General features: G+C 40.8%; 1 protein-coding gene across 6 annotated transcripts in view; it reads right to left on the bottom strand.

Moving 5' to 3' along the window:
* Nucleotides 1–27,787, bottom strand: part of LOC141264079 (uncharacterized) — a 127,310-nt gene that overhangs the window by 19,180 nt on the left and 80,343 nt on the right. For all 6 annotated transcript variants that reach the window (XM_073676422.1, XM_073676423.1, XM_073676424.1 and 3 more), the window contains 8 exons: nucleotides 26,479–26,614; nucleotides 24,300–24,470; nucleotides 22,052–22,177; nucleotides 14,255–14,518; nucleotides 11,856–11,918; nucleotides 11,580–11,675; nucleotides 7,576–7,677; nucleotides 4,368–4,550 (listed from right to left, as the gene is read on the bottom strand). In XM_073676422.1, the coding sequence (XP_073532523.1) occupies nucleotides 4,368–4,550; nucleotides 7,576–7,677; nucleotides 11,580–11,675; nucleotides 11,856–11,918; nucleotides 14,255–14,518; nucleotides 22,052–22,177; nucleotides 24,300–24,470; nucleotides 26,479–26,614 (1,141 nt within the window). The remainder of the gene's footprint in view (nucleotides 1–4,367; nucleotides 4,551–7,575; nucleotides 7,678–11,579; nucleotides 11,676–11,855; nucleotides 11,919–14,254; nucleotides 14,519–22,051; nucleotides 22,178–24,299; nucleotides 24,471–26,478; nucleotides 26,615–27,787) is intronic.

Here is a 27,787-nt window from a genome sequence, read left to right as displayed (position 1 = left end):
CAAATGATGGTAAAGAAGTCTGGTGTGATGAAAGTAAGCAGTCCACGTGATCGACAGGACTGGATACCAGATGAAGACGGCATGGTGTCATTCTCCGCTGTAGGAAAGGAAGAAAGTCTTGCATATATACGCATGCTGATGGAGTACCGAGTGACCTACCTGCGAGAGGTAGAACAGTTGAATCTCGCTAGACAGCGAGTGGAAAGACAGAATCGCCTGAGCAGCAGAAGATGGCAGCCGTCTAGAAATTGTGAGACCAGACAGAGAAAGGGCCCTTCAAATAATAGAACGGCTACAGTAGAAGTTAGAGACTTTCCAAGATGTCCTGAGGATAGTGGGCGTGGGTTTAGAGGTAGTGAGACCTCCAGTAACTCAGGTTTGAGTGGCCCATACAAACGACCCAATAGAGTACGGGACAGTACGGAGTCGAACCGGACCTTAGATACCAGGGCATGTGAGTCACACTGCTGTACCGACCGCTGGGAGCGGGGGAGGTCTGACAATGTTACGACTGACCGCTGGGAGCGGGGGAGGTCTGACAAGGTTACGACCCGGAAAGGTGACTTGACGAAGTCAGTGACAATGGCAGATGGTAGGTCCCTACGGAATGGGCTAATGTCGATGACTAATGTTCCAGGGGCTGAGCAGCGCAATAGTCAAGTACATGGTCTCTGTGTGAACTGTGGGTTATAATGTGATTGAGTATATTATGTGTCCAACCCCACAAGTTTGAACAGAGGGGCGGGGGGGGTATGTAATGCAGCGGCTTGCGGCATTACTGTAATGGTCCAGGGTGTGTTCTGGCTAACCATGTGCCTCTCCCTCAGGTGACTGATCACATGACTGTGACATCAGCACAGGTCCTGTGCACACAGAAGGACTGATCACATGACTGTGACATCAGCACAGGTCCTGTATGCACTGAGGGATATATAAATCTTGGTGCTTTTGAGACAGTGTGAGAAAGGTGTGAGGCCTGTTCCCCGTGTGTGAGGCCTGGTGAAGCCTGAAAGGCAGAGGCTGGATCCCCCTGTGTTTAGGATGCCAGTAGCCTTGGAGGGTGATAGGCCTGGTCCCTGTGTGGGACTTCACTAGCCTGGAAGGCAGAGGTTGGATCTTCCCTGTGTTTTGAGATACCAGTAGCCTCTGAAGGTACGAGGCCTGGAGGCCCATCTGGCAAGCCGTGAAGCCACAGCGGTGGCAGAACCAAGCTGAGAGAAGCAGCTAAAACCCGGCAAAGGTAAAAACGCTGCTTGATGTGGACATTTATATTGTTACCTTGCTGAAGGCTGTAACTGGAGCCGAGTGGACATATCTGTCACTGGAAAGGCTCTTGGACAATATATGTGTAATATGTCAGCGAGCCACTGAGATGGACTCGGTTATGAGCGGTTTATGATAAATAATAAACTGCTGGATTGTGAAATACCGGAAAGACGTTGCATGTGTGCTTTAATTGACCCGGTGAAGCGAGTGCCCCTCAGCATGATGAATAGCGCTGCCTTACAGTACATAGGAGGCTATGTGGGGCTCACACTGTATATATAGAGGCTATGTGCGGGCTCATGGCTGTACATGGGAGGCTATGTGGCGGCTCATGTTGTATATAGGAGGCTATGTGAGGGATCATACTGTATATAGGAGGCTATGTTGCGGCTCATACTGTTTATAGGAAGCTATGTGGGGGATCTTATGAGAGGCTATGTGGGACTCAAGCTGTATATGGGAGGCTATGTGGGGGCTCTTATGGGAAGCTATGTGGGACTCAAGCTGTACATGGGAGGCTAAGTGAGGTTCATGCTGTATATGGCAGGCAATGTGAGGCTCATGCTGTATATAAAAGGTTATGGGAGGCTATGTGGAGAACATGCTGTATATGGGAGTCTATGTGGGGCTCAAACTGTATATGGGACGCTATGAGGGGGCTCATGCTGTATATGGGAGGTTATATGGGGCTCATACTGTATAAATGAGGCTAAGTGGGGGCTCATACTGAATAAAGGAGGCTGTGTGGGGGCTCATGCTGTATATGGGAGGTTATATGGGGCTCATACTGTATAAATGAGGCTAAGTGGGGGCTCATACTGAATAAAGGAGGCTGTGTGGGGGCTCATACTGTATACAGGAGGCTATGCAAGGGCTCTTAAGGTACATAGGGAGCTGTGTGTGGGCTCATATGTTATATAGTAGGCTATGTGGGGGCTTACACGGTATATAGGGGGATGTCGCTATACTTAATTCTGCTCAATATACAAAGAAAAATTATAGGAGGCTATGTGGGGGCTCACATTGTATATAGGGAGGCTATGTGGAGATCACACTGTATATATGGAGGCTACGTGGGAGCTCATTCTGTATTAAGGAGGCTATGTGAGGCTCATGCTGTATATAGGGAGATATGTGGGGCTCATGCTGTATATAAGGAGGCTATGTGGGACTCATGCTGTACATGGGAAGCTATGTGGGGGCTCATGCTGTACATGGGAGGCTATGTGGGGCCTCATACTGTACATGGGAGGCTGTGTGGGGGCTCATGCTGTATATGGGAGGCTATGTGGGGACTCATACTGTATATAGGTGGCTATGTAAGACCTCTTACGGTAAATAGGGGGCTGTGTATGGGCTCATACGTTATATAGGAGGTTATGTGGGGGCTCATTCCTGTATATAGGGGGATGTCAGCATACTTAATTCTGCTCAATATTAAGTGATACAATTAATATTAATATAAAATAACTATAATTAATATGTTAATATTAATATTGAGCAGAATTAATTTCAGCCTATTGGTTCGGCCCTCCACAACAGTCACGGTCTCTCATGTAACCCCTTGGGAAAATTAATTGCACTAGTTCGATGCTACAATAGCACCATAATGAATGTGATTGTGGTTGTGTTGCAATCAAGAAGTAGCCGTGACCATGACACACAAGTTATAAAAAATTCAGCATATCTGGATTTCTTTTATCTTGCTATTCGCAATACAATCACATTCATTATGCTGATGTAGCACCAACATAGTCAGATCTGCCCAATGTCGCCTTGAAGCCCGTTAGTCTTAAAATCGGCACTTGAAACAATAAAACAGATAAAAGCAAAACCAAAGCTATTCTGCAGATAACTTGAAACCGGGAGGTCTGCAGCTATACAGATGGTTATGATGGTCACCGCTCACTTTATTACATGTGCCGTAAACTGTACATTATGTAAAGATCTATAAACACTGCAACTGGGGAAAAAGGTATCAAAATTCTCTTGGGATGTTGTGTCACTTCAGAATCTAATACTGATATGTGACAGAGGTAATAAAGACACTTCTATCAGTAGCATCAACTCAAATAAGCAGTAAAAGAGGATCCCTAGTGACGTCAGTAAGGACTAACTGTCTTGGCCGGCCCTGGACTATTCTATCCAATTTTATGCTTTGTTGAGGTCAACTCCTTCATTAGGAAAGCTCTACATTTATTTGCAGGGCTGTGGAGTCGGAGTCGTGGAGTCGGTGTCCATTTTGGTGGAGTCGGAATCGGAGTCGGTATAAAAGTGACCAACTCCAACTCCTAAAATATATAATAAATTGGGTACAGTAGTTCAATGAAGTTTGTGGGGAATATTTTTTTCATAAGAATTTGGGAAAGTTATGAAATGTCCTATAAATGTCTGTTCTATGCCTGATCTAAGGGTCTAGACTTTTAGCTGAGATGAATCTGTGATACAGTAAATTTATCACTTAAACATGAGCCGTGTATGAGGGAGTCGGAGTCGGAGTTGGTGTCATGGAAATTGAGAAGTTGGAGTCGGAGGTTTGGCTTACCGACTCCACAGCCCTGTTTATTTGTATATAAACCAAGAAAAATACAGCAGACCCCACATCAATATTTGGTGGCCAGTGATTTGCAGAGGTACCCCCATCCATCATTCATGATTATGAAAATACTTATCCATGTTTAATTAATTCTCCCACTCGTGTAATTACCATCAGTAATGGTAGTTGTATTAGATAATAGTCCATTATTAGAGGAGTGTTTTAATTTCTTTCTTCAGGAGTGCAGCGCTCCTCTGCCTCCTGTTTGCCCAGGAAGGTGGACTCCTGAAGAATGACCGTTTAGACTAGCGGCAGGGTCACTCTGCTGGCCCAAATTGAGCACTCTACGATGGTGCTAGCAGAGATAGTGTTGTCTCTGCAGCATCAAAGAAGCACAGAGGCACTAAACCTGTCGTACAATCCTTGCCTGGGTAACCGGTCACTCTGAAACTGCAGGGTGCTTGATAACCTTGACAACGATAGACTATACAATCAAAAATTCCTCTGCTTTTTGATGACCTAATGACAATAAATCCTAATCAATTAGCCTATTGGGCAGTCTTACATTTTGGAGGTCAGCACATTTCTTTTCCAATGTCATAGACATCCTGCGCTCTCTTTCCATTGCTTCCCGCAGGTCTGCCATTTCTCGAAGTTTCTCTTCCTCCAACGTGTGCCTTTGTATTTGAAGAACGTCTCTTTTTTCACTTTCCCACTTTTTCTGTTCTCGCAGCAATGTATTGTGCACCTTGAATAGAAAAAATAGAACATTTATTACCTGAGTTCCTATTAGGTAATGTGCACATTTGTGTTGAGTGTGTTACTCATTTCATACTTGGTTACAAAAAACACAAGGAAAGTACAACTCCTGAATGATTTTTCTTCTGTTTGAAGAGGAACTATAATATACGATCATGGCCGAAAGTGTTGGCACCCTTAAAATTGTTCCAGACAATGTAGTATATCTCCCAGAACATATTTTGTTATACACGTTTATTTCCTTTGTGTGTATTGGAACAACACAAATAAAGAGAAAAAAAGGCAAATTGGACATAATTTCACACAAAACCCCCAAAATGGGCCAGACAAAATTTCCTGGCACCCTCAACTTAATATTTGGTTGCACACCCTTTGGAATAAATAACTGCAATTAATCGCTTCCTATAACTATCAGCAAGCTTCTTACATCTTTCAACTGGAATTTTGGACCACTCTTCCTTTGCAAACTGTTCCAGATCTCTCATATTTGCAAAGTGCCTTCTCCCAACAGCAGTTTTAAGATCTCTCCACAGGTGTTCAATGGGATTTAGATGCAGACTCATTGCTCGCCACTTCAGAAGTCTCCAGCGCTTTGTTTCCATCCATTTCTGGGTGCTTCTTGAAGTATGGTTAGGATCATTCTCCTGCTGGGAGACCCATGACCAAGGACTCAAAAGCAGCATTCTGACACTGGGCACTAAATTGCGGCCCAAAATCCTTTGGTAATCTTCAGATTTCGTGATGCCTTGCAAACAGTCAAGGCACCCAGTGCCAGAGGCAACAAAGCAACCCCAAAACATCTTTGAACCTCCACCATATTTGACTTTAGGTACTATGTTCTTTTCTTTGTAGGCGTCATTCTGTTTTCGAAGATCAGCCAAAGGCAAGTGTCAAGTATCTGATTAAGAAAAGTTAATCTATTGCTACAGCACAAAATCAGAATATAATAAAAATTAACCTTTATTAATAATATTAAAAATATATGAAAAAAGTGCCAAGTGCTAACAAGAAAAAGGGTGGTACTGTATGATATACGGTCAAAGACCAATGACCCTATGCTTCAAAATATTCTGATCTCCAAAATAAAAGCTTTAAGGAAGGGGTATAGATTTATAGGCATACAGTCAAGGACTATATCATACTTTTATCCATCAATATGTCCTGCTCTTAGGACTAACCCCTTAGCGCTTAAAAAGCATATATAACAGAGGAAAGCAACGCTGTCCTCCAGAAGTTCAAACAAACAGTTTGATTATATCAAATATACCACCAAAATGTACTGTGAGTCCAAATTGTGGACCCTAAAGTGCCGAGATCGATATTATATGTCCTCAGATAATATGCCAATATACAGGAGAACAAACATTGCTAAATCTCCATGAATATAATACCCATATCCTATAATACTCATTGGGCAATCAAGGATAGGAAATGGAAAGATCTCACCCGGGAATGTTAGAACTCTCAGCAATCGTCCCTCAGGTAAGTGTATAATTTGAAAGAACCTCCCGATGCGTTTCCTCATGCCGATTCATCAGGGGATACTGGTTCCATAATATTAATCAGTGTCAACGCGTTGAGCTGATGGGATCACAGAGGGAGCACACTTACTCTGATATGCCCTGCGATGTCACTGTCACTATTGACAGCGGCATCAGAGGGGTTAAACGCCCGCGATTAGTACTAGCACCGATCGTGGGCGGTGCTGTGAGGTGTCATCTCTCACATAGAGCTGACACCCACATGTGATGGCGGTGGCGCTCAGAGTGAGCCCACCCGATCACTGCGCCGTACATATACTGCTCTTTGCGGGAACACAGCTCCCACAGAGCAGTACATGTACTGCGCATGTCGGGAAGGGGTTAAGATTGTTTATATTTTTCAACAATTTTAGTTCTCATGTCCTCAGACAGTTCTCTTCTCCTCTTTCTGTTCTCCATGCTTAGTGTGGCACAGACAGACAGACACACAATACAAAGATTGAGTCAACTACTCCCCTTTTTATCTGGTTTCAGGAGTGATTTTCATATTGCCCACACCGGTTACTTGCCACAGGTGAGTTTGAATGAGCATCACATGATTGAAACAAAGTTGTTTACCCACAATTTTGTAAAAGTGCCAACAATTTTGTTCGGCCCATTTTGGGGGTTTTGTGTGAAATTATGTCCAATTTGCCTTTTTTTCTCTTTTATTTGTGTTGTGCCAGTGCACAAAAGGGAAATAAACATGCATATAGCAAAACGCGTGTAATTGCAATAATTTTCAGGGAGAAATACTTCATTTTCTGGAACAATTTCAAGGGTGCCAACACTTTTGGTTCATGACTGTATATGCTCTATAATATATACACAGCGTCAACTAAAAATCACTCAGAACTTTTCCTTGTATTTATAGACAAATATAAAAGAGATGAAAACACTAAAGTCACTGCGTCAAGCAAAATCAGTGACAGTCAGCTGTTCTCAGAGAATAGATGGATGAAAGGTCTCACTACATTGATAATCGGCCAATGAATTTTTATAAGAACACTCGTCCATTGGCCTATGTAAATATGCCGCTAATCAGCCATCAAACGAGTAAATCGCTCGACCGTCAGCTGATTGGATCGTTAACACATACATAAAATTCATTGTTGTCAGCAGTGTATCTCCCCTACTAAGCAGGGGATGTGCTATCCACAAAATGCATCCTATATGAGGACAGAACAATCATATTAATGATTATTCTGTCCCCATACAGTTTGTATCGAGCCACATGAATAAGCTTTAAATGGTGCTTGCTATGAGCATAAATCAGCCCGTGTAAATAGACCTACGTATTGTCTATGAAAAATCAGCTCTGTTTCTGTAGTTGGTAGATTATATGAGATAAGATCCAGTAAAATATAACCATTACCAACAGAAATAGTAAATGTTTTTAAATAAAAATGAAAATGGGAAACTGCATTTCACAAAATAGAAAAGCTCCAGTAATAAAGGCTACAGGTTTAGAGCAAATAACACGATGTCTCGTACCATTTCCCTTGCTTCTTGTTTGAGTTCTATAGCCAGTTTCTTCATTGTTTCCTTCTGTGACTTAAGAGTCTCCTTCCATTTTTCAATTTCCTTATCTTTAATCTGCACAGAAGAGCATAATATGGGCTAATAGTGAGAGTGAAGGCTGTAGCTCAAATCATTTTGTTGTCTCAACATCAATAATTGTTAAAATTGCAAAGTGTTTGTAAAAACAAGTAACTTTGCAATTATGATCTTACTAAAAATACCGTCCATTCTCCAAGGGACTTTGAATTGTATTGTTTAATACTCGTTGTCTAGGTTACCGACCACCGCTGCAGTCTAGCAGAGTGGCAGAGCATGGGCAATGCTTAAAGGCTCTCTTCAATAGAGCACTGATGTAAAAGCTGGCTGGAGTGGATGATGCGCCGTCCAGCATTAGTGTCCCTGTGCTCCTCTGATGCTGCAGCAGCATGGGAGAGAGCACAGTCCAGACCAGCAAAGCGACCACTCTACTGGTCCGAACTGCCAGTCTTTGGTAATTAAGGGTTGTTCTCACTTGTCATCTTCGGGAGCGTACCTGCCTCCCGGAGATAACAATTGAGAACAATCCTTTAATTACCAATGCACAATGTACTTTCACTTAGCACCTACATTATAAGTATTGGAAGATCTTGGCAGGAATATAACCAAACGCATCTCAACAAAAACGAAACCTTTAGCAAAGCACATCACGATTCTTGTCCTGTGGATGTGTTAGTACTGCAGCCTGGTTTAGAGCAAAACTGAAAATCTAACCTAGAATAAATATTATGAATAGATACCCTGCAATAAGTAACTAAATAGTAGTAATACATAGGGTACTTAGTTTACATCTTTTTTAACCAAAAAAAGTTTACAAGCTATCCCACCGTGACAAGATGGACCCAAACAGGATGGTCCTTTCGCTATGTGCCAGCAGGCCTCAAAATAGACTGGGGCCAAGAAGGACCCGTGCCTGACTGTGGAAAGCTAAATAGACAAAATGCACAAAGTACAAAGAACTAAAGTAAAAACTAAAACATGTGCCAGCATACCTATTGGTATAAGTGTAATGTGTAGTGCACATTCACACTGTGGCCATTAACAGACAAATATAACCTGGAATAAAAACAATGAATGTTACACTGCAGTAAGTAAATAAATAGTAGTAATACATGGGGCAGCACGGTGGCTCAGTGGTTAGCACTGTTGCTTTGCAGCACTGGGGTCCTGGGTTCAAATCCCACCAAGGAAAATATCTGTTTTCCCCATGTTTGCGTGAGTTTCCTCCGGGAACTCCGGGTTCCTCCCACATTGCAAAGATATACTGATAGGGAATGTAGATTGCGAGCCCCGATGGGGACAGTGGTGATGACGTCTGTAAAGCGCTGTGGAATTAATAGTGCTATATAAGTAAGTAAAATCAATAAAATAAATCAAATAAAAACATGCAAAAAACATTGGATACTTACTTGAGTGCCTACTGGCACATAGCGAGGTGAGATAATGGAGTTACTCCGATTGGATACATCTTGTCACAGGGGGATCGTTTTTACACTTTTTTGATTACAATTTTTTTTACGTGTTATTACTATTTATTTACGTACTGGAGGGTAGCTATTCATTGTTTGTATTCTAGGTTATACTGGTTCACAACAAGCTGTTGTTATACACAAAACCCATGCATGTGAAGGATGCCATTCCTGGAGAAAAAAAAAAGAGAGTCCATTTTTATTTTTTAATCCTGGGCAACCTACCATATTTTTCGGACCATAATACGCACCCCAAATTTTCAGGAGGAAAATAGGGGAAAAAATTTAATGCGTCAAATGAGGGTCGTCTTACAGTCAGAGTTCAGCTTTCTGGCAGGGTGGGCAGCGGCGATGGTATAGCAGAGTTACAACAGGTGCGACGCTGCAAGTCCCATCCCAGGCTGGTAGAAAGGGGTGTTCAGCGGTGCTCGGGCTCTGCCGACATTTTGTGAAAGCCCGGAGCCCCCGCACGTACATGGTTTCATGCGGCGGCCTCCGGGAAAATGGCCGCTGGAGGCGGCACTTGACCAGATTGAGATCTCAGAAGACAAGATCTCGGTGACGAGATCTCAATCTGTGCATGCGTAGCCTCCAGTGGCCATTTTCTCAGAGACCGCTGCATTGAAACCATGTAAGTGCGGGGGCTTTCACAAAATGTCGGCAGAGCCCCTGCACCGCTGAACACCCCCTTCTACCAGCCTGGGATGGGGCTCGCAGCATAGCCCCGCAGCGTCGCACCTCCGGACATGCCCTTCTCCCAGCCCAGGGCCCACAGTATCGTCCGACTCCTGTCACTGCTGCCCTACCCGGTAAGCTACATTTGGTGTATAAGACGCACCCCCATTTTGCCCCCAAATTTGGGGGCAAAAAAGTGCATCTTTTTGTCCAAATAATACGGTATTTCATTTACCCTTTAAGGAGCTGGGAATTTTTCATTTTTGGGTTTTTGTTCCATCCCGCCACCTTGTTCCCTATCAGTATGTCTTTGGAGTGTGGGAGGAAACCAGAGAACCTGGAGGAAACCCACGCAAACACGAGGAGAACATACAAACTCCTTATGAGGGCTTGTTGTTTTTGCAGGACAAGAAGAAGTTTCAATTAATCATACATTGTACTGAAAAATAGGAAAAATCTTCCAAGTGCGGTGAAATTGCAAAAAAAAAATCTGCAATTCTGCCGTTGTTTATTGGGTTTCTTTTTTTACACCATTATTCATTAAAAACTACCTGACAACCTGATTCTCTAAGTCGGTGCAATTACGGCAGTACTAAGATTGTTAGTGTTTTAAATTATAATAGTGGAAAAAAAATCTAAAATTTGTAAAAAATCACTATTTTGGCATTTCAATTTTTTGGGGTTCTTTACATTTACCATACAGATTAATCAATGGTAATATTTTCATACTTCATACTTTTTTGAACATGACAATATCAAATATGTTAATTTTTTAAATTTTTAAAATGTATTTCTTTTTACAGGGGGAAAAGAGGGGTGATTAGGATTTTTATATTTATATTTAAAAAAATGTTTTTTTTAACTTTATCTTTTAGTTCCTTCGGGGACTTGAGCCTATGAGTGCTTATACTATATACTGCAATACCACAATATTGCAGTAAACAGTGAAATCACGGCGTGTGGTTGAGCTTCACAGGAGGCCCCCAGCTGCAATGGTAACCCATAGGTATCCCATGATCACACTGCAGGGGACTGATGAGTTGTGGAGAATGCAAGCTGACGATGGCGTCATTCAAAGGGAACCTGTCAGCAGGATATTGCTAGGTAAAGTACAGACATGGCCATATTGGTTCTGTTACACTGATTAAAACAATACCTGTGGTGAAGAAATCAGTTCTGTAGATTTTGTGTAATCGAGGTTTGAAGTATTCTTATAATCATTGCATCAGGGCAGGACTGTGGGTAGTGTCTTCAGCTCTGCCATGGCCCCTCCATTGGCTTTGCAGTCTTCATCGTCTTCCCGGCTTACATTTTGCGCTGGCGCCGTCCTAGTCGTGGGCGGCGCTTGTGCACATTGATCTTCTCACAGGCTTCAGTAAAATGGCACCAATGGCCATGGCAGAGCCGAAGACCCTACCCACAGTCCCGCCCCGATGAGCAAAGCTAGGATTGCAAGAAAACTTCAAACACTCATTACACAAAATCCACAAAACTGATTTCTTCAACGCAGGTATCATTTTAATCAGTGTAACAGCGCCAATATGGTCATGTCTGTACTTTATTTAGCACAATCCTGCTGACAGGTTCCCTTTAAATTCCGCTGTCAGAGATTGACTGGCTTTAAAATGGTTAACAGCGGTGCATCTGCCTGGTATGAAGCAGGCTCAGATCCTGAGCCAGCTTCATTTATTCCTTTGTTGACCTACAATGAAAATGTGTGCTCATCGGGGTTAAACCGGTAAATAAGTGCTATGATACGGATCATCCGTGTGTATAGCTATATTCTAAGTCCATTACCTCTACAGAATTGACTACTTTATCCATTTCTTTTTTCAGAGATTCTGCTTGATCCTGAAGAGCTTTTGCTTTTACTTGTTCCATATTTTCTGCAAACTTAAATAAAAGAACAGTCAGAAACCATGTCTATAATAAAGATTACTTGTTACATAGCGTCAACTAAACAATACGTAACAATATTAGATTTGATTGGTTGTTATTATTAACATCTTTTGCAATTCTTTGTGCAAGCTAGTGTGTGGTCTGTAACCCCATCAGGAAAGGTAATGGACATACCTGTTGAATTTCCTTTTGTTTTTGGTTCTGCAGTTCTTCCTTCAGCTTTGAAATCTGTAGATCCTGGCAAAATAATAAGATATTTTGTATTATTTCAAACTGTTACTAGAATTTATTCCAGAAAGTGGTGTAAATTATTGTGAAAAAATATACCAGGCTATGAATGACAAAGTTTAGATTTTTTGCCGTACGCACAGTAAGGTATGCACCAAATTTATTAAGAGGCTCTTATTAAATCGACCGCATTTTACACCAGTGAGTTTTTTTTATTAAGATCGAGCTAAAAATGTCCCCCAGCAGCTTGTATGTATTTGCGTCTGTGTCTGGTACTGTAGCTACTGCAGATAAGCTCACGGAGCTGCTATGTCTTCTTCAACCCCTTTATTAAGATGACTGCTGAGAAATTCTCTATTTGTAAAGGAGTCGACAGAAGTATATCCGAATATCCAATGTACCGTATATTTGTATTTAACATTCCTGACATTTACGATAATTCAGACATATACAGTACAGACCAAAAGTTTGGACACACCTTCTCATTTAAAGATTTTTCTGTATTTTCATGACTATGAAAATTGTACATTCACACTGAAGGCATCAAAACTATGAATTAACACATGTGGAATTATATACTTAACAAAAAAGTGTGAAACAACTGAAAATATGTCTTATATTCTAGGTTCTTCAAAGTAGCCACCTTTTGCTTTGATGACTGCTTTGCACACTCTTGGCATTCTCTTGAAGAGCTTCAAGAGGTAGTCACCGGAAATGGTTTTCACTTCACAGGTGTGGCCTGTCAGGTTTAATAAGTGGGATTTCTTGCCTTATAAATGGGGTTGGGATCATCAGTTGTGTTGTGCAGAAGTCAGGTGGATACACAGCTGATAGTCCTACTGAATAGACTGTTAGAATTTGTATTATGGCAAGAAAAAAGCAGCTAAGTAAAGAAAAACGAGTGACCATCATTACTTTTAAGAAATGAAGGTCAGTCAGTTCGAAAAATTGGGAAAACTTTGAAAGTGTCCCCAAGTGCAGTTGCAAAAACCATCAAGAGCTACAAAGAAACTGGTTTACATGAGGACCGCCCCAGGAAAGGAAGACCAAGAGTCACCTCTGCTTCTGAGGATAAGTTTATCCGAGTCACCAGCCTCAGAAATCGCAGGTTAACAGCAGCTCAGATTAGAGACCAGGTCAATGCCACACAGAGTTCTAGCAGCAGACACATCTCTACAACAACTGTTAAGAGGAGACTTTGTGCAGCAGGCCTTCATGGTAAAATAGCTGCTAGGAAACCACTGCTAAGGACAGGCAACAAGCAGAAGAAACTTGTTTGGGCTAAAGAACACAAGGAATGGACATTAGATCAGTGGAAATTTGTGCTTTGGTCTGATGAGTCCAAATTTGAGATCTTTGGTTCCAACCACCGTGTCTTTGTGCGACGCAGAAAAGGTGAACGGATGGACTCTACATGCCTGGTTCCGATCGTGAAGCATGGAGGAGGAGGTGTGATGGTGTGGGGTTGCTTTGCTGGTGACACTGTTGGGGATTTATTCAAAATTGAAGGCATACTGAACCAGCATGGCTACCACGACATCTTGCAGCGGCATTAGGTTCCATCCGGTTTGCATTTAGTTGGACCATCATTTATTTTTCAACAGGACAATGACCCCAAACACACCTCCAGGCTGTGTAAGGGCTATTTGACCAAGAAGGAGAGTGATGGGGTGCTACGCCAGATGACCTGGCCTCCACAGTCACCAGACCTGAACCCAATCGAGATGGTTTGGGGTGAGCTGGCCGCAGAGTGAAGGCAAAAGGGCCAACAAGTGCTAAGCATCTCTGGGAACTTCTTCAAGATTGTTGGAAGACCATTTCCGGTGACTACCTCTTGAAGCTCATCAAGAGAATGCCAAGGAGTGTGCAAAGCAGTCATCAAAGCAAAAGGTGGCTACTTTGAAGGACCTAGAATATAAGACATATTTTCAGTTCTTTCACACTTTTTTGTTAAGTATATAATTCCACATGTGTTAATTCATAGTTTTGATGCCTTCAGTGTGAATGTACAATTTTCATAGTTATGAAAATACAGAAAAATCTTTAAATGAGAAGGTGTGTCCAAACTTTTGGTCTGTACTGTACCTTTCAATATTTGCAAATAATTCAAACTTGACATTAAAGCCCCAATCCACAGAATGCCAACAAAACCTACCAGGATTTATTTTTTGGGGCCTATTTGCTAAGGACCCCCTTTTTGAGTTCTGTTGAAAAACGACATGTTGGAAAGGATGCAAATGATCACTAAAGCATAACTGCAAAAGGTAGTGTGTCTGATCAGGGCACAATATGAGTGTTTCTGGTTAGCTTTACTGAGCAATGTACCTACATAGAGACATATATACCTTATCATGCTGATGCTGGACCTGCAGTTCAACCAGTCGCTTACTGTGTTCTTCCTTCAGGACCTCTGCTGCCAGCAACTGGGCTTCCTTCTCAGCTTTCATTGAGGATATAACATCTCTCAATTTAAGCAGGTCCAGCTCTTTCTCAGACAGGATCTTCTCAAGGGAAGTAATCCTTGTGCTTTGTTCCCTGACCTGGGAAGTTAGATCAGTAATCTGTTGGTCGTACATGTCTTTTTGTTCCCTGGATTCTTCTGCATGAGTCTGGAATTACAGTGTAAGTTGAAAAATGTAAACATCTATTGAACACTTTGTAGGATTTTTAGTACAAACACTTTCTACATAGCCATACTACAACCATAACACCTGACACTGTAATGTCTAATCTATTAGGATCAAAGTGTCAATCACCAGACGCCTTAATCAACACTTAGGTGTTGTATTCTATTAACTGGGAGATAGGTTTAAAGGGGTATTCCATCTCCAAGATCCTATCCCAATATGTAGTAGGTACAATGATAAGAATATTAGCAAATAACTCCAATTAGAAATATAGTATAGTTCTTCTGATTCGTTATGTCGCTTACCCCATGTGCAGGGCACTGCAGTAGTTTAGGTATCCATGGTTACTGTCACTATATGAGTGGTCGTAACATTGGATACCTGAGCTACTGCAATTTCTCCTGAGTACACCAATACCCAATATGTGGAAGAAAACTACTTTCGAGACACAGTGCAAAGCTCAGAAGGGAAGAAGCACCATATTTCAATTCAGATTTAGCTGGAATGGTTTGAGGGTGCCATGACCCATTGGGAAAGCCCCTGAGGTGCCAGAACAGTGGAACCTCCCATACGTGACCGCATTTTACAAACTACACCTCTCAATGAATTCATCTAAAAGTGCAGTGATCATATTGACACCACTGGTGTTTCACTGAATTTTATACCATTGAGCAGTAAAGAAAATAGAATTACATTTTTACCGCAAAAATGTTGTTTTAGCCCCAGATTTTACCCTATATTGGCAGTACAGAACTGCTTAGCCAGATTTTCTAGAATAGTTTGTGGACTCCATATACAGAGCCACTAAGTGCCAGAAGAGCAGAATACCCCCTCAAGTGACCCCATTTTGGAAATTACACTGTTCTGGGAAGATGTACTGATGATTTTGACTCCACTGGTATTTTCCATAGACGAGCAGCAATGGATGTTGCTAAGTGAAAATTGCAAATCTGCCATTGTAGTGGCCGTACGTTGTAGTGCCCAGTACTTTGTATTGCCCAGTCCACATGCACCTGTAAATTAAGTAGGCTCTCATGGTTACAGAAATGCCAAACATGTGGACACTAAATGTGGTTTAGGCGCATTGTGGGGGTCGGATGCGAGGGGTATTTGGATTTGGGGAGGCAAAAATTTGCTGGATTTCTTTTGGGGGCAAGGAGTCATAGCGCTTTTCCAGAGTCTTTGTGCTACTAGTAACGTGGAAGCCCCTATATTTCCATTGACGAACCTTAGTTGAGACTTGATTTTTTTGTGGATTGAGTTTAAACTTTTATTCGGAACATTTTACATAACATTTTGGATCATCCTGTGCTCTAAGCTGAGCACTGACATCGGGGTTTCCAACTATATCAGAATGACGTGATTCAGATGAAACCCCTAAGGGATCCATTCACTATAATGAGGCAGCAGAGTTACTCTGGACTCCGTCTGGCCTCTGTTCAGCGGTGTCCTTCTTTTCAGAGGTGCACAAAACTGTGGCGGACCACGCTTTTATGCACACCAAAAAAGACGGTCACCACCGGATCATAGGACAGACGGTGTCCACAGTGCCTCCAACAACCTAATTATAGAGAATTTTCCGTCAGGGTTCCATCTGAATCACTTATTTCAGAGATTTACATGGAAACCCCAGTGTAAGCGCTCATAGTAAGGCGCAGGATAAAGGTGAGCCGAGCCTTACTGCGATCTGAACAAATCAACAGCAGGTGAAGAATTGGTTTTATTTATTTTTTACGCCGTTCCTAGTGCAGTATAAGTGATTAGACAAATTTATTCTTTGGGCCGGTGCGATTACACCGATCAGATTTATATCAGGTTTTTATATTTGGCTGCTGTCACACACTGAAAGATGCTTTTTTTTTTTGTTGCAAAAACAAAGTTTTGCATGCCATATTTTGAGAGCTATAATTTTTCCATATTCCTGCTGACAGACTCATGAGAGAGCTTGTTTTTTGTGGGACGAGTTGACGTTTTTATTGGTACCATTTTCGGGCACATGACATTTTTTGATCATTTTCTATTCTGATTTTTGGGAGGCAGAATGAACAAAAAACAGCAATTCAGGAACTGTTTTTTTTTTATGCCATTCACCATATGGTAAAATTGATAAGGCAGCTTTATTCGTCGGGTCAGTACAATTACAATGATATCACATTTATATAATTTCTTATATGTTTTGCCGCTTTTACACAATAAAAACTATTTTATAGAAAAAATAATTGTTTTTTGTATAGCTGTATTTTGAGAGCTACAGCTTTTTTATTTTTCCACTGATGGAGCTGTATGCTGGCTTGCTTTTTTGCGGGACAAGATGATGTTTTCAGCGATACCATTTCTATTTACATTTGACTTTTTGATTGCGTTTTATTCCACTTTTTGTTTTTGGCGATACGATAAAAAAGCATAGTTTTTCACCAACTTTTAATTTTTTTTTTTAACCACTTCGCGCCAGAGCCTGTTTTTGCCTTCGTGACCGGGCCAATTTTTTCAATTCTGACCACTGCCAGTTTATGAAGTAATTACTCTGGAACGCTTCAACGTATTCCCCTGATTCTGAGATTGTTTTTTCGTGACATATTGTACTTCATGATAGTGGTAAAATTTCTTCGATATAACTTGTGTTTATTTGTGAAAAAATCGGAAATTTGGCGAAAATTTTGAAAATTTTGCAATTTTCAAACTTTGAATTTTCATGCCCTTAAATCAGAGAGATATGTCACACAAAATAGTTAATAAATAACATTTCCCACATGTCTACTTTACATCAGCACAATTTTGGATCCAAAATTTTTTTTTGTTAGGGAGCTATAAGGGTTAAAAGTTGACCAGCGATTTCTCATTTTTCCAACAAAATTTACAAAAACATTTTTTTAGGGACCACATCATATTTGAAGTCACTTTATGACAGAAAATACCCAAAAGTGACACCATTCTAAAAACTGCACCCCTCAAGGTGCTCAAAACCACATTCAAGAACTTTATTAACCCTTCAGGTGCTTCACAGGAATTTTTGGAATGTGGAAGAAAAAAATTAACATTTAACTTTTTTCACAAAAATGTTACTTTAGACCCAATTTTTTTTATTTTCACAGGGGTAACATGAAAAAATGGACCACAAATTTTTTTGTGCAATTTCTCTTGAGCGTGCTGATACCCCATATGTGAGGGAAAACCACTGTTTGGGCGCACGGCAGGGTTCGGAAGGGAAGGAGCGCCATTAGACTTTTTGAATGTAAAATTTGTCTGAATAATTAGCAGACGCTATGTTGCGTTTGGAGAGCTCCTGATGTGCCTAAACAGTGGAAACCCCCCACAAGTGACACCATTTTGGAAACTAGACCCCTTAGGGAACTTATCTAGATGTGTGGTGAGCACCTTGAACCCCAAGGTGCTTCACAGAAGTTTATAATATTGAGCTGTAAAAATAAAATTTTCACATTTTTCCCACAAAACCGTTTTTCATCCCTTAATTTTGCATTATCATAAGGGTAATAGGATAAATTGCACCATGAAATTTGTTATGCAATTTCTCCTGAACACGCTGATACCCCATATGTGGAGGCAAATTACTGTTTGGGCACATGGCAGGGTTTGAAAGGGAAGGAGCGCCATTTGACTTTTTGAATGTAAAATTTGTTTGAATAATTAGCGGACGCCATGTTACATTTGGGGAGCCCCTAATGTGCCTAAACAGTGGAAACCCCCCACAAGTGCCACCATTTTGGAAACTAGACCCCTTAGGGAACTTATCTAGATGTGTGGTGAGCACCTTGCACCCCCAGCTGCTTCACAGAAGTTTATAATATTGAGCCGTAAAAATAAAATTTTCACATTTTTCCCTCAAAAAATGTTTTTCATTCCCTAATTTTGTATTATCATAAGGGTAACAGGATAAATTGCACCATGAAATTTGTTGTGCAATTTCTCCTGAACACGCCGATACCCCATATGTGGAGGCAAATTACTGTTTGGGCACATGGCAGTTTGAAAGGGAAGGAGCGCCATTTGACTTTTTGAATGTAAAATTTGTTTGAATAATTAGCGGACGCCATGTCACATTTGGGGAGCCCCTAATGTGCCTAAACAGTGGAAACCCCCCACAAGTGCCACCATTTTAGAAACTAAACCCCTTAGGGAACTTATCTAGATGTGTGGTGAGCACCTTGCACCCCCAGCTGTTTCACAGAAGTTTATAATATTGAGCCGTAAAAATAAAATTTTCACATTTTTCCCATAAAAAATGTTTTTCATTCCCTAATTTTGCATTATCATAAGGGTAACAGGATAAATTGCACCATGAAATTTGTTGTACAATTTCTCCTGAGTACGCCGATATCCCATATGTGGGGGAAAACCACTGCTTTGGTGTACGGCAGGGTTCGGAAGAGAAAGGAGCGCTATGTTGGCTGGGATAGGCAGCAGACACCATGTCACATTTGAAGAGTCGCTGACATGCCGAAACAGCAGAAACCCCCACAAGTGACCCCATTTTGTAAACTACACCTCTCAAGGAATTCATCTAGGGAAGTAGTGAGCATTTTTTAATTTTTAAATTTATACCATTGGGCAGTGAAAAAAGCATAATTATATTTTTACCACAAAAAAATGATTTACCCTCAGATTTTACATTTTCACACAGGGCAATGGGTAAAAATGGTGCCGAAATGTGTCACACAATTTCTTCTAAAAGTGCCAATACCCCATATGTGGCTGTATCGTACCACTTAGCCATACGGTGAGATTTGAGGGGGAAGGAGTGCTATTTGACAATTGGAGAACAAATTATTGTAGAATAGGCATTTGGATTTGGGACCACAAAATTTTCTGAATTTCTTTTGGGGGGGCAAGGACCATTTTGCTTTTCCAGAGCCTTTCTGCTACCAGTAACTTGGAAGTCCCTTATATTTTTAACAGATGATGGACCTGAGTGGGGACTAGCTTTTTTTGAGGACTGAGTTGAAGCTTTTATTGGGAACATTTTACGTAACATTTATCCGGCGCTCTAGGCTGAGCACTTACATCGGGGTTTCCATCTAAATTTCCAAGTGATGTAATTCAGATGAAACCCCTGCGGGATCCATTCACTATAATGAGGCAGCAGAGTTACTCTGGACTCCGTCTGGCCTCTGTTTAGTGGTGTCCTTTTTTTCAGAAGTGCACAAAACTGTGGCCAACCGCACTTTTATGCACGCCTAAAACAAATGACACAGTGGGATCCCAGGCTAGACGGCGTCCACAGTGGCCTATATCTGCCTCATTACAGGGAATCTTCCATCATGGGTTCTGGCTGAATCACGTATTTCAGAGATTTACACGGAAACTCTGGTGTAAGTGCTCAGCGCAGAGCACAGGATAAATGTGAGCAGAGCCTTACTGGGATCTTTGGGAGACATAATAAACAAATCAGTAGCAGGTGAATAATATTTGTTTTATTTATTTTTTATGCCGTTCCTAGTGTGATATAACTGATTAGATTACTTTATTCTTCGGGTCGGTGCGATTACAGAGATACCAGATTTATACTGGGTTTTTATGACTGACAGCTGTCACACACTAAAATACGCTTTTTTTGCAAAATCTAGTTTTTGCATCACCATATTTTGAGAGCTATAATTTTTCCATATTTCGGCCGATAGAGTCATGTGACGGCTTGTTTTTTGCGGGACGAGTTGACATTTTTATTGGAACCATTTTTGGGTACGTGACATTTTTTGATCGCTTTCTATTCCGTTTTTTGGGAGGTAAAGTTAACAAAAACAAACACTTCAGGAATTGTTTTTTGAGTTTTTTTTTATGCCGTTCTGCGTGTGGTAAAAGTGATCAGGCAGCGTTATTCTTCGGGTCATTACGTTTACAGCGATACTACACTTACTGTATTTTTTTTTATGTTTTGGCGCTTTTACACAATAAAACAATTTTATAGAAAAAAAAAATATTTTTTTTGCATTGCTTTATTCTGAGCGCTATAACTTTTTTATTTTTCGGCTGATGGAGCTGTATGGCGGCTTTTTTTTGCGGAACAAGATGAAGTTTTCAGTGGTACCATTTTTATTTCTATTCTGCTTTTTGATCGCATTTTTTTCCACTTTTTGTTTGGCGATATGATGAAAAAGCATATTTTTTTGCTCCGTTTTTTATTTATTTTTATTACGGTGTGCACAGAAGGAGTTAATTAGTGTGACAGTTTTATAGCTCGGGTTGTTTCGGACGCGGCGATACCAAATATGTGTACTTTTTTTGGTTTTGTAATAATATACGGATTTATTGGTTTAATATTTTATTTATTTATTTTTATTTATTTTGTGATTTTTTTTTTTTTATAGTTTAAAAACTTTTTTTTTACTTTTTTATACATTTTTACTTAGTCCCTGTATGGGACATTAATTTTTATTTTTCTGATCACTGATCTCATGTAATGTAATAGACATATATTACATTACATGAGATCTTCACTGACTGTTTCAGTCAGTCTCCTGTCTGGCATCAGCTACATACAGGTTGAAGCCAGACAGGAAGGACACCATATATGGCAGAGCTGGAGGCGGTCATGTGACCTCCAGCTGCCATAGCAACCCCAGGTCCTCAAACGAAACGGAGGTCTTCGGAGGTAAGTAAGACGACCCCCTCTCTTCCTGCTGTCTCCTATATGCCGCGATCACTATAGATCGCAGCATATAGAAGACAGCAAAGGGTTAACATCACTGGGACCTGATCTAATCAGGTCCCGATGATGTACCCTGTCAGAGCTAACGCTCTGCACCGGAATCGCAGTGCTTGCAGGACCCTGGGGGTCCTGAGCACTGCGAGACCACCCACCGTTTTTAAACGTCGGCGCTGCACAGAGCCCAGGCAGCGCGGACGTTTATCTACAGTGGGCGGTCGGGAACCGGTTAAAGAGTTCACTAAAGGGGTTAACTAGTTTGACAGTTTTATAGATCAGGACATTCTGGAGGCGGTGATACCAGATATGTGTACTTTTATTGTTTATTTTTCTTTTACATAAATATACGTATTTATGGGTATAATATTTTTTTTAATGAATTTGTTTTAAATATTTTACAATTTTTTTTTAACTTTTTTACTTAGTCCCTCCATGGGACTTTAACTTTCACTAGTCTGATCGCTGGTATAATGCATTGCAATGCATCAGCATTGCAATGCATTACACCTGTCAGTGCTGCACAGACAGAAGCCTCCTAGACCATGCTCCTGGCATGGTCTAAGCATGCCACTGTCACTGGCAGACTCGGGTTGCCATAACGACCATCGGGCCCTCGAGATGACGTCGTGGGGGTGCTGGTCAGAAGGGAAAGGGAGCCCCCTCCCTCTCCCAGCCTCCTAAATGTTGCGATCGATATTGATATTGGCATTTAGGGGGTTAAACAGTCGGGGGCGGTGCAGGCTCCTGTGCCACGCACAATCGCCATGACATATCTATATGTCATTGGTTGAGAACCCTTATACAACCATGACGTATAGGTATGTCAAATGTTGTGAAGGGGATAATGAACTGACCTGCATTTGGGTCTCATACTTCTTTTCAAGCTCCCGCAGCTCTGACTTAAGTAGCCTGTTCTTCTCCTGCTTCTCGGCACAATCTGCCCTTGATTCTTCCAGTTTACTTTGACATTCCTCCAAATTCTACAAATAAAATCATATTTCTACCTGATTATTATGAAAAATAGTTTTTAGATTAAAATAAGTTGTAAGAATAATTCTTTTTTTAATACTCAATAAAATCAATTATACATACAAGCACTGGACATGTATGCTGCAAAATGTGACTTGCAGAAACCAAACTTCTGTTCATTCTCTGTACCTGTAGGTTTTATGCTCTTCTTTGTTCTCATCATTATTAATCTTACTTTGTGAGGGTGGATTAACACAACACAATGCACAGTGTAAATGACCGCGGACCGGCAACATGCCTACCAGTCAGCGATCGTTTAACAGCCAATTTACACAAGCCAACCCAGCCTGTAATAGATCGTTCAGTGCACATAGGCTGCCATTGCTCTTGGCAGCGCAGGTCCCATTTACACAAGACGATGCACTGCCAGGAACGATGATCGTTTGTGCAGCATAAAAGATCATTTCACCTGACGAACAAGTGATTTGTGCATTCATCGGGTGACCGGCAACTTGTTTAGACTGCACAATTATCGTGAAATACACATTCTTGGAAATGATGACTAAAAAGTGGACGTCTACAATATCTTAATATTAATCTAAGAATTTTACCTAATTTGCCACCTAATTTTTATTTTAAATTTCTGATGTTAGATACATTCTCATTATTAAAGCCATTAGATTAAGCTCATTAGGTTATATACAGTTGCAATGAACACCCATTGTATATAAAAAAAAACAATATGAAAGACATAGTCGAATTAGCCAAGTGCGCTTTTCAATACAGCTGAAAGCTATGCAAACCAAGTGTATGGCAAAAGGACATCAACACAGGTCTATGGGCACCTCTGATGTATATGTCTGGAAGATTTCTCAATTTATCTGCTAAAAATGATGTTCAAAGTTAGATTTAGGTTAATTGCCCTCAAATACTAGATTTAGCAAGACCACCCAATCATCTAATGTGTATAAGGAGCATTAGAATCTCCCCTGACAGATGATGTTGGAAGAACGACCGATCCTTTTGTTCCTTTGTAAGATAAGCCATCACAGTAAATGCATTGCAATGAATTCGGAACATATGCAGTCCCAGCCAAGCATTCATGTGTATGGTGGGGTCTGAAGAGACAAAAAAGTGTTCTGCGGACAGCTGTCTAAGGTGTATAAGCAACTTTAGTGTGACAGATCTAGACAATCCTCTCTGAGCTGATTACAAGTGGAGCAACAAATCTCTCTCCTGTCCTGATTAATGATCCAAAAGCCAATACTGTTTAGCTGACAAAGGATTGCTTAATGGGGTATACTCAAGTTTGGAAGCTATCCCCTATCCATGGTCTCATTAAGTATCAATGGAGCGGTAGTGTGCATGATTGACAAGTGCTCCATTCACAGAGGCTTTCGGGATCAGTGGGGTTCCGAGTGGCGATTGTGAAGTTATGCCCTATCCAATGAATAGGTGATAACTTTCATACTTGAGACAACCCTTTTAAACTAGTTCTGTAAGGGTATAAGCCTAACCCACATCTGGATGTAAAAAAGAATGTATGAAAGATCCAAACCTTCATTATAGTGCTTTATTTACCGCACATAAAACCTAAAAATCCCTTAAAGGTGATATTTAAAAAAGTACAAGCCAAACACATAGGCCCATTTCACTCAATGAAATGTGCATTTACTTTTATGTAGCCAAAATTAGAAAAAAAAAAAAAAGAGCCATAACGCTTTCAGTTCTACTTCTTTTAGCTTTAGGTTCACCTCCAATGCATAGAAAAAAGTGACCAAAAGTGCAAAGTGTGAATTGAATCTTTAGGCCACGCCCCCACTATCAGTATTTCGTCAGTATTTTTTCTCAGGAGTGGGAGCCAAAACCAGGAGTGGGTGATAAATGCAGAATTGGTGACTTGTTTCTATTATACCTTTTCTCTGATTGTTCCTCACCAAGTTTTGTCTCCCACTCCTGAGAAAAAATACTGACCAAATACTGATAGTGGTGCCGTGGCCTTACAAATATTGTCACAGCAGTTATCATTTCAAGACTTCAAATTGTGATGCAATAAATCCCTGCAGTTGTGAAAGTTTCATATGACATTCATTTATATTCACAAATAAAGCCTTTTCTTTTTGATCAGCCTACCTCATGCAGCTTCTCAATCTTTGCTCGGGATGTTTTCTGCTCGGAGAACAGTTCTGACTTTGCGTTGTTCAGTTGACGTTCTAGGTCCTGCCTTTCCATGAATGTCAGACTTCCTTCCAGATGTCGCAGACGTGCCTTTAACTCATCTCTCTCCGTTTTCAGAGAAGAGACCTATTTTGGAAAAAAAATTATTTCAACTAAGGTCTAAATAGCTAATACAGTCTGTACTAATCCTAGAAAATTGATTTATTTATTTTATTTATTATTTATTGCTTATACAGTGCCACCATATTCCTTGCACTTCGCAGACATCATCATCTCTGTCCCCATTGGGGCTCACAATCTAAATTCCCTATCTGTATGTCTTTGGAGTGTGGGAGGAAACAGGAGAACCCGGAGGAAACCTACGCAAACACGGGGAGAACATACAGTAGTGTTCAAAATAATAGAAGTGTGTTCAAAATCATGAGTTAAGCACAAAATCTTTATACTAGTTTTTATTTCCATGCATTGGGAACATTGCACACTGTTTTCTAAATCAAAACATGAAGAGAAATGTATATAATTTTTAACTACTTTACAAAAAATAACAAAAAACGAACATTGGGCTGTTCAAAAAAAATAGCAGTGTCTGTATTTGTCTTTACAAACTCACAATATGTTCTCTTTTTTTTAGGATTTATCATTCCTGTGAATCACTAACCTAATATTTAGTTGTATACCCACAGTTTTTTAGAACTGCTTCACATCTATGTTGCATAGAGTTGACCAACTTCTGGCACCTGTCAACTGTTATTCCAGCCCAGGATGCTTTGATTACATCCCACAATTTTTTGGCATTTGTTGGCTATGCCTTAGAAACAGTATTTTTGATGTCACCCCACAAGTGTTCTATCGGATTAAGGTCCGGGGATTGGGCTGGCCACTCCATAACTTCAATTTTGTTGGACTGGAACCAAGATTTTGCTCGTTTACTGGTGTGTTTACTGTTTAGGGTCGTTGTCTTGTTGAAACACCCATTTCAAGGGCATTTCCTCTTCAGCGTAAGGCAGCATGACCTCTTCAAGTATATTAATATAAGCAAACTGGTCCATGATCCCTGGTATGCGGTAAATAGGTCCGGCACCATAGAAAGAGAAATGTGCCCATATCATGATGCTTGCACCACCATGCTTCACTGTCTTCAGAGTGTACTGTGGCTTGAATGCAGAGTTTGGGGGTCTGTAGCCCTTGGACCCAAAAAGAACAATTTTACTTTCATCAGTCCACAAAATGTTTCTCCATTTCTCTTTAGGCCAGTTGATGTGTTCTTTGGCAAATTGTATCCGCTTCAGTACATGTCTTTTTTTAACAGTGGGACTTTGAGGGGACTTCTTGCTAAGAAATTAGCTTCACACAGGCGTCTTCTAACTGTCACAGTACTCACAGGCAACTTGAGACTGTCTTTGATCATCCTGGAGCTGATCATTGGCTGAGCCTTTGCCATCCTGGCTATTCTTCGATCTATTCGAATGGTAGTCTTCTGTTTTCTTCCAAGTCTCTTTGGTTTTGCTTTCCATTTTAAAGCATTGGAGATCATTTTAGCTAAACAGCCTATCATTGTCTGCACTTCTTTATAAGTTTTACCCTCTCCAATCAACTTTTTAATCAAAGTACGCTGTTCTTCTGAACAATGTCTCGAACGACCCATATTTCTCAGGCTTTCAAGGAGAAATGCATGTACAACATGTGCTGGCTTCACCCTTAAATAAGGGCCACCTGATTCACACCTGTTTCTTCACAGAATGATTGACCTCACTAATTGAACTCCACACTGCTATTATTTTGAACACATCCCTTTTCAATTAATTATGCAAATACACAGACTCAAAAACATGCAGATGATGAATGCTGAGTCTATTGGTTTTCTTAGAATCTACTGCACCAACTGGTAAATTGTTTGACATGTGGTGATATAATTTATATCAAAAACAGTGATTAATCTGGTTAGTAATATTGGACTGCTATTATTTTGAACACTACTGTACAAACTCCTTGCAGATGTTGTCCTTGGTTGGATTTGAACCCAGGACCACTGAGCCACCATGCTGCCCCGGATCTATATAAATGATAAAAGCCAAAGCATGAGGTCCAGGGCTATTTTGGCTGTTGCCATTATATACTGTATTACGGAGATTACCTCGTACTGGAAGCTGGCGACTTGGCTGCTGTGAGTACTGGAGCATTGCTGTCGTACAGATTCCAGCTCCAGTTCTAGTTCCTGCAGTTCCTTCATGTACTCGCTGCGCTTGTACTCCAGGATCACTAGCTCACGCCTATAGACAGCAAAGGAAGTTGCACTATTGAGATAATACTTATTAAACCTATATGAAACGTTATCTTTATTATATAAAGATAGAATGAAGAATCTACCGAATGTGAGGGCCCAATAAAATATTTGCGCAGAATAATCTCAGAAAGAACAAGATTTTTCTAACATTTAAAGTTTTTTTTTAAATCAAGGATGGATTATAATAGAAACTAAAGCAGTTTTCTCTTACTAGTGGCTTCGGATATGTGGCTCTTGGGTCCACTGCTTATGGCTCTCTTTAGGCATCTCAACACACTACTGTGCACATGCGTGTGACACGATTCCACTGCTCAGTGTGTCTTGGATGCAGTGACTGGATGACTGAGTTGTCAATCTAAAGCAGGGATGTGCTCAGTTGTCTGTATTTTGAGTGACAGCTCAGTCATCCAATCTAGTGTTGGGGCGTGCTGAGCTGTCAGTATTTTGAGTGACAGCCCGGTCATCCAATCTGAGACTGGGAGGTGCTGAGCTCCCTTCAGGTCTAACCTGTTCCCAGTGATTACTCAGCTACTTAACTAAGCTGTCTGTCCCAGATAGCTGTCAGTCGCAGCTTTCAGCTCTGTGTGACTTGTCCTCTGTGCCTTGTACTCTGCATTCTGATATTTTGTTGCCGGACCCTGGATTTGTCTATTGACTACCCGTTTGTATTACTCCTTTTTGCCTTGATGCACTATGACCTTGGAATTTTTACTTTGGACTGTGACCTGACTACACCTTTTGCCTTACCCCTTTGTATATGACGAGCCCTCATGGTTCCTGACCCCGGACCTCTTGACTACCCAAGCCTCACGGCGTGATGTAACTAGCGTCACAGTGTGAAGATGGATATCATTACTAGAAGTTAATACTAGGGTAAAACCTTAACACCAGCACTTAGCAATTTTACTAGAGTTGAAGCCATATCACTAGGCCATACATTTAATAGGATGGGGACCATTGCATTGGAGCATTGTCCGAGTGGTCAAAATGTGACCATACAATATATTGGGAAAGTGTCTCCTCAACATCACTGGATTGTGAGATTACTTAAGAACTTCCAGGAAGAGAACACAAGACATATTAGTTTATCATAGATATGTATGATTGGTCAATAATGTTTGCAATCTATGCCATATTAAAGTCATAAATAACTTATATT

This window comes from Phyllobates terribilis, unplaced genomic scaffold (assembly GCF_046119375.1).
Source record: "Phyllobates terribilis strain yellow unplaced genomic scaffold, ASM4611937v1 Scaffold_1__5_contigs__length_1240528914, whole genome shotgun sequence".
Lineage (NCBI taxonomy): Eukaryota > Metazoa > Chordata > Amphibia > Anura > Dendrobatidae > Phyllobates > Phyllobates terribilis.
The sequence above is the reverse complement of the archived record's forward strand: the minus strand, read 5'-3'. Positions and strand labels throughout refer to the sequence as shown.